This window comes from Oratosquilla oratoria, chromosome 37, assembly GCF_046742065.1.
Source record: "Oratosquilla oratoria isolate Oo_2021 chromosome 37, ASM4674206v1, whole genome shotgun sequence".
Taxonomy (NCBI): domain Eukaryota; kingdom Metazoa; phylum Arthropoda; class Malacostraca; order Stomatopoda; family Squillidae; genus Oratosquilla; species Oratosquilla oratoria.
Window position 1 is genome coordinate 29,122,889 of NC_134813.1, and position 7,527 is coordinate 29,130,415.

General features: G+C 41.8%; 1 protein-coding gene across 1 annotated transcript; it reads left to right on the forward strand.

The window, feature by feature from the left end:
* Positions 1-509: 509 nt before the first annotated feature.
* On the forward strand, positions 510-1,921 carry LOC143019407 (cuticle protein AM1199-like). The gene is made up of 3 exons (XM_076175043.1): positions 510-554; positions 1,402-1,622; positions 1,732-1,921. Exons 1-3 carry the CDS (start codon positions 510-512, stop codon positions 1,919-1,921), a joined length of 456 nt encoding a protein of 151 aa, XP_076031158.1.
* Positions 1,922-7,527: the final 5,606 nt, after the last annotated feature.

The window sequence follows — 7,527 nt, forward strand, 5'->3', positions numbered from 1 at the left end:
AGTGAGGTTGAATCACACCTTAAGCTTGATCTCTCTTACTGTACTATATACTCCTACCAAGGCATACGAAATTAGTGATATTCTATGCCAAATTTGGCTCTAGTCGACCAGTGTCCGCCACAGGACACACTTGTTTTAGGCAACTTCAATGCAGTTACTGGTACTGATAGAGTTTGCTCTAAAGTATACATTGGCCTACTTGTCTTTGGAACCAAGAATTTTGCAAATGTTCCAGGAACGAGACCCCTACAGATGGACTTGGTGTGCCGGACATCAATTCTATTCTTGTTAGCATTTGTTAAAGAATCCTTCAGATCTGCGGGATTTACCGGAGTGCTGAATTCTTTGGGATCGATCACTAACATAAGATCAGAACACTCAAAATGCATTTTAAGTCAAGAAGAGTTCCGAGATATCAACAACGATTTTATTTGTCAATTTTCAGAGATGGTGCGTGAACTCAGCAGTCTCCGATCATCTTGAAGTGGTTGGTTATGGAAAATTACAGGATGCATTTAAACGTGAAGCGTAAAGCTGCTGATGAGTGCGCCTGGGTACGTCCATGGTCAAGGTGTGGTGTTGCGTCGCATGAAAAACTGGAGAATATTGAGATGATCCATATTGGCAGAGAATCTGGAATGATAAACTAGAACTCTCATGCCATTGAATGATGTATGTCAGAGGAATCACCGATGAAGTCGTGGGCCGTTTTAATGCGAAGAAACCTCAAACCAGCTTATTGAGCTTTGAAGAAAAAAAAACTCACTCCATATTTATGACCAAGGTGAACACGGTCAGAGCAGTTTAGGTAATTAGTGGAAAACATGTAGCAGTGTAGAGGTCGTTGTGCCTTTTTGACTTAAGTAACTGCAACTCCAAAATCAATCTTTAAGGTAAACAAAACATCTAGTTGTAGCCAAAAGGGAGTGCCATTTCTGCAAAGGGGTGGAATTAGACCTTGAAATTCGAACATCCTTGCAAAAGCGTGTCAAGGTCAGATAGATTATAATCTTTTTGGATGTATCAAAATATATATGCTGTTCTATCCTTATATGCATTTGGAAAACTATCAGTGGTGATACCAACAATAATACTATCTCCAATGCACGATCTATACAATGCAACCGTTTTATTGAGAGAATAAAAAGTAGCGGAGGATGGAATAAGGCGTTTTTATTGGTGGACGGTTGGGGTCTCGTCACCCCTGAGCCGTATATAAGGGATGAGGACCTGGATACGGGCACAAGCTCTTCCATATCGAAAACATCAACATGAAATCGGTAAGTGGTGGCCGATGCTGTGGCAAGCAACGTTCTGAAAAAATAGAAGTTCTTTATAAAAGCTGCATAGAATTATACCTTTTTAGAATGGCTAAGCTGTAATGTCCTTGTCCTATTGCAGGCCATCATCTGCATTCTCTTGGCCTTTGCCAACGCCGCTCCCAGGCCCGACGACGACTCTGCCGAAGCACTTCCCTTCGTCGCCACCCTCAAGGACGTCAGAGTCCAGCCCGACGCCCTGGGAGTTCACTCCTTGGACTTCGAGGCCGAGAACGGCATCGCCGTCAAGACCGTCGGCTCCCACGGCTCCGAGGGAGGCTCCGTCATGCAGGGTGCTTTCAAGTAAGTCTTCGCCGTCGTTGTCGCCGTCATGTGTTTTAGAGTCTTACAGATAAATGCTGAATAATCTTTCTGTTTGCATTACCCCGTTTAATGGTGACTTCCGTTGCAGTTACCGCCTTGACGACGGGACCTTCGTGCCCCTGACCTTCGTCGCCGACGAGTTCGGCTACCGCCCAGAGTCGGTCCTTCTGCCCATCGCCCCCCTGCCCCTCCACCCGGTGCCCCAGCACGCCCTCGACCAGATCGCCTTCGCCGAACAGCAGAGGAGAGCCCAGGACTCAGACGAGAACGACTCTTAGGTCGTCTCAGCGTCGCCAGAGATCGACTGACCATGTTGTCTTTTCAAGACTTAATGACTATTTATACTATGTATATTTATTACCATGTCTTTCGAAGCCTAAATACAATTTAAAAGACTAATAGTGTTTGTTATGATAACAGTTGTACAAACATTACACGATTCAATTGTTCATTTTTGCACCATGTGATTCTTTTGCCCAGAAATATGAGGGAAAGGACACTCTGCAGATCCTCATTTCAACATCGATGAAGCCTACTTTATTTTCTCTCCATTTATACTTCTCTAGTCGAATGGGCTCGACATCTTGCCGCTACAGAAAATAAGATTATGATGAACACTTTTCACCTTTCATCAATAACCTACAATACGTGTATGTTGGATCCTCAAGGCACGTTGAGATCAATTTACTTGAGTGTAACAAAAGAAAAAAAAATGCCGTCATCCTTTGAGCCTTTTCCTCTCCTGGTCCAACGCCAAAAGCAAAGATTAATTAAGCCCAACGTTGGAAACAGAGTGATGCCTATGATAGCGGCATCTGTTCAGTACACTACATGGGCGACTTCTCCTTGGTTAATCCTTGTAACTAATAGCAATATCAACTCTAGTTAGTTTCCAAAATAAATTGAAACCGTATTTAGTCTCACTTTTATATATTTGCATGGTTTTACACTTCCTAGATGTCTAAATATTTCTAAAACGACATCAAACTGATTTGAGTCCCTACTTTCTTTTCCGTACACTTTTACATTAGCAGCAAGTCTGGAAAAGGTCAATTCTATCCCATGATCTACAAATTGTCAATCGCATACTGCAAAGTGGCAAAGGGAACCTAACGGAACTCCATTTCTTCACTTGCAACTTAGTTTTCTATCTCTAATACCATAATGTGAACTTAGCATGATCTCAAATGGGATACTATTGATAATATAGTTATAGAAAATCTACCACTTGGTCTATCATAGTTGTAAATAACTAATTGTAAAATTCCATTGGGTTAGCAACAGAATAGTGTGCATCTGAAATTAAGACAGCTGTCATCTATTAAACAGTCTCATAATAAGTAATGTTCGACAGAATTTACTAAAATTAAGAGGTTTAAAAATGTCAAAAGGAGTGGTTCATAAAATAAAGATAAAAAAACAAAACAAGAAGAAAGTGATGGAGCCATATGCTCAGGAAAGGTTGTTATGATTACATCGTTGTATGAGAACGCCATAAGGGTGAAACATGCCCTCAAATGGGATCGACCGGACAATTACCACGTGCTGGAAAAAGGCTAGACGGCGGCCCTACCCAGAGGAGGAAAGAGAACCGGTAAGAGTGCATCAATCACTGCGGTATTACATTGCACACTGTGCTTGTCAAAGTGTCCGACCATCTGTTGCTGGCATAGTTTTGCTTACATCTGCTAAAGTTTGAGATACCTGAACATCTTGGGTTCACACCCGGTAAGTCAATAACTGATTGAACTCCAATGCTGCGTGTTCTTGTGGAGAGCCGAGAAGGGTTGTTTATAATCTAAAGATGGTTTCGAATTCAGTGCATCATGGAGTACTCTGGGATTGTTCATGGGATTTCTGTAAGGACTATTGGTCTGTTGTCTGCCACATTTTGGGACAGAGTGCTAAAAGGTATGGAAGAGGCCTATCTGACATCGTTCCTGTGAAGCAGTTAGGTGGGGGGGGCGTCGCTCCATCACTTTTCAAAACCTGCGCGGATTGGGTACTGGACAGAGTTGCTGATGGCATTGTTGAACATTCATTGCCAATACTCAGGTCATGGACTTTATCTTTGAACTTGTTAAACTTTTTTTATATTCATGAAGATCTAGGGTGAAGCATCCAAGAGAAAACTCTGAATCTACATACATTCCTTTCCCATTATGTTTATTCTGATTCAGGGAGTGCAGCTTGATTTTTCAGTTCACCTTTTCAACTTTGTGAAATATGCTGCCCTGCCCCGTCCCTCAGTCCTACAAGAACACATTTTTGTGCATTTAGGGTTGGAGGTTTCCAGTGCAGGGAAAGACACATAGCTTTCCTACTTCAACACTAGTTTCTAATTAAACCAATCAAGCAATCACTTATTAGTGTGCAAAGAAATAACACTAACACATAATACAAGATTTGAAAAGAAAATATAAACACACAAAACAAAATATGTAAAACATACCACAAGAGTATACAAAAATACACATTGTGTATACAAAGAAAAATACAGAAAAAAGGCTTCAAAAAAGTGCACATTGCACAAATTCAAAACAAAAGACCAAGATCAATTGGCAGCGCCACAATAAATTTCATAGTCATTTCTAAAAGAATTAACATCTGGTCAGAGAACAATGTACTCAGTAAACAACTGCTAACTTCAACGGAAATTATTGTCTTCTAATTCCACTGTACCTCCTTTTTTCAAAGAAGATATTGTAACTCATTGACTCTAAATCATGCATTAATTCATACAGTTCACTCATGTCACCCATAACTCCTCTATCTTCCAAAGTTGCTAATCTTAATTCCAATACCATATCCCCATACGACATGTGCTGTAATACAGGTACTGACTTTGTTGCACATCCCTGGACATTTTCTAACAATTGTTTATGTTTTTTCAAGATGATCAGAGATACACACAATATTTAAGAAAAAGTCTAACATATCTTTTACACGTTAATGAAAATTACTTTATCAATAAAATTGAAAGCTCATTTGATCATACCTGATACTTATAATATGTCAGTCACTTTTTATACAGTTCCATTCATACAATAAACCTGACAAGGATTTTTATTCCTTATATTTAACACTCAACATTCGGTTTCATTAAAACATAATAGCCACTCGTTAGAACCTTAATAATGCAGACAGAATAAGATACTGCTTTTTGGACTCGGCTATTAACCATTTTGCTACTATGATACTCTTTGGACTAAATAAAATCGCTTGGCGTTATACAAAAAATGTATAGTGCCACCGTAGCAAAAGGCTGAGAATTAAATTTATAGATAGGAATACGCCCTCTTCGTTAGGTTCGCCTAAGTCTCACTGACATTCAAACATACATACATACATACATGAATAAGGGAGGTAGCCAAAAAGAAAAGGCATAAAATCATTCCCACCCATTCCATCCCTGAATACACTCTTCACCCCTCCACCCTCCCTCTCATCTTAGCACCTCCTGGATGACAGGTCATCCCTGCACCTTGTCCACCGCCCTGGGTCAGAAGCAGTGTCGCAAGACACAGCACATCCACAGCAAGGCCGCTTCATTAAATCGGCGACCCCCCTCTCCGTCCCCCCATGCATAAAAGGAGAAGACGGGAAGAAATTCCTTCGGGCTGCGTCAAATTTTGCTCTCACATACTACCTCACCCCCCATCCCCCCTCCCACTCCACCTCATGCATCACAACACCATCCATATACAACCATTCTCCATTCACCCCTGTCGTCTGTCCTCTCCCGTCCTTCCTCAACAGACATTCCCCTCTTCCCCAAAGCCCCCTTCACCCCATCCATCCACATCATCCTAGGACGTCCCCTCATGTTCACTCCCTCCACATCTGCCTTCCATACCTCTTTTACTAGTCTTTCTTCACTCATTCTTTCCATGTGTCCAAACCATCCTAATACTCTTTCATCAACCCTATCTCCCAACTTCCTTTCCACCCCTGTTCTCCTCCTCACCTCCTCATTTCTCACTCTATCTAGCCTAGTAACCCCATCATACTTCTCAGACACCTCATCTCAAACACATTCAAACTCCTTCTCTCTTCCTCTCTTATGTTCCATGTTTCTGCCCCATACAGTGCTGTTGGCACAATCACTCCTTCATACAGTCTCCTCTTAGCATCCATTCCCAAATGTCTATTCCTCATTACACTTTTTAATCCACCAAGGCATTTACTCGCTTCTCTCCATCTACATTCTACCTCCACCTCCACTCCACCTTTTCCTACCATATTTGCACCCAAATATCTAAAACTATCCACTTCCTTCAGTTGCTCTCCCTTAATGCTCACTTCCAGTCTACTGCCACTTTCACCCCTTGAACAATTCATCACCTTACTTTTACCCACATTTATATTCAGCTTTCTACTATCACACACTCTCCCAAAATCTGTCACCAACTTCCTCAATACCTCCTCCGATCCTGCCACAAGCGCAGTGTCGTCCGCAAACAACAGCTGGCTCACCTCCCACTTTTCTCCATTTTCTTTAACCATCTCCAATCCCTGACCCACTACCCTTGCATTTACCTCTCGCTCTACCCCATCCATGTACAAGTTGAACAGCCAGGGCGATATAACGCATCCTTGACGAAGTCCCACCTTTACCTCGAACCACTCACTCTCTCCATTTCTAATCCTGACACAAGCTCTACTACTCTCATAAAAACTCTTGACAGCTCCTAGAAGCTTTCCTCCTATCCCGTATATCCGCATAACCTCCCACAGTGCCTTTCTGTCTACCCTGTCGTAAGCCTTTTCCAGATCCATAAAAGCCAAAAAAACATCCTTACTTATTCCTATGGCTTTCTCACATATCTGTCTTACCACAAAGATCTGATCTACACAACCTCTACCCATCCTAAATCCACACTGTTCCTCACAAATTGCTCCCTCTGTTCTTCTCCTAATCCTCTCAATCAAGATCCTCCCATAAGCCTTCCCAACTACACTTAAAAAGCTAATCCCTCTGAAACTACTACATTCACACTTGTCCCCTTTTCCCTTGTAAAATGGAACTATACAGGCACTCCTCCAGTCCCCCGGCACTCTACCCTCTCTCCAGCAAACATTAAATAACCTCACCAGCCAGTCCACCATCACTGTACCTCTTTTTTTTTTTTAGACATTCTGCATGGCATCCATCCAGACCAGGAGCCTTACCTGCTCTCATCATCTTAACAACTGCCTTCACTTTATCCTCCCTTATTTCTCCTCCATTTTCCTCACTCATCACGATCATTTTCTTAGCATTTCCCACTGCAGCTACAGTATCTTTCCCTCCCTATCCTCCTTCACATCTAGCAACTCCCTAAAATATTCTGCCCATCTTCCCCTTACTGCCTTCTCTTCCATTACCATCTCTCCATCTGCACCTTTTACCTTTCCTCCTCTACTTGATTCGCCTCCTCTTCCTCTCTTAATTTCTTTCCAAAACATCTTTTTATTACTTTCAAAATTTTCTGTCATACTCTTACCCCATTTCACATCTGCTCTAACAAGATTGCAAAAAAGTTTAAAGTTCGAGAGAGTCGCAACCCTTTTAGCAAAATGACCCTTTTAGTCAAAAGATATCTGGCTTCATGCCCTTATATGTATTTGGTTTGAATGGATGGTGATGTCAACCATGGTACTGAGAGGATAAAAAGTTTCGGAGGATGGGGAAAGGTTTTTTTTTTCTGGAGGACGTTTGGAGTCTCGTCATCCCTGAGCCATATATAAGGAACGAGTACCAGACTGCGGGCACAAGTTCTTACACATCCAAACCATCAACATGAAATCGGTAAGCGGTGGTTGAGGCCGGCGCAAGCCACGTTCTGAAAAATTATAATGATAATATAAAAAATAGAGTAGGCGAGCTGATATATCCTTTGCC

Coding starts and splice junctions, on each gene's coding strand:
- LOC143019407 (XM_076175043.1), top strand. CDS start 510: ATGCATTTAAACGTGAAGCGTAAAGCTGCTGATGAGTGCGCCTGG. Junction 555..1,401: donor CTGCTGATGAGTGCGCCTGG/GTACGTCCATGG, acceptor GTCCTATTGCAG/GCCATCATCTGCATTCTCTT. Junction 1,623..1,731: donor GTCATGCAGGGTGCTTTCAA/GTAAGTCTTCGC, acceptor CTTCCGTTGCAG/TTACCGCCTTGACGACGGGA.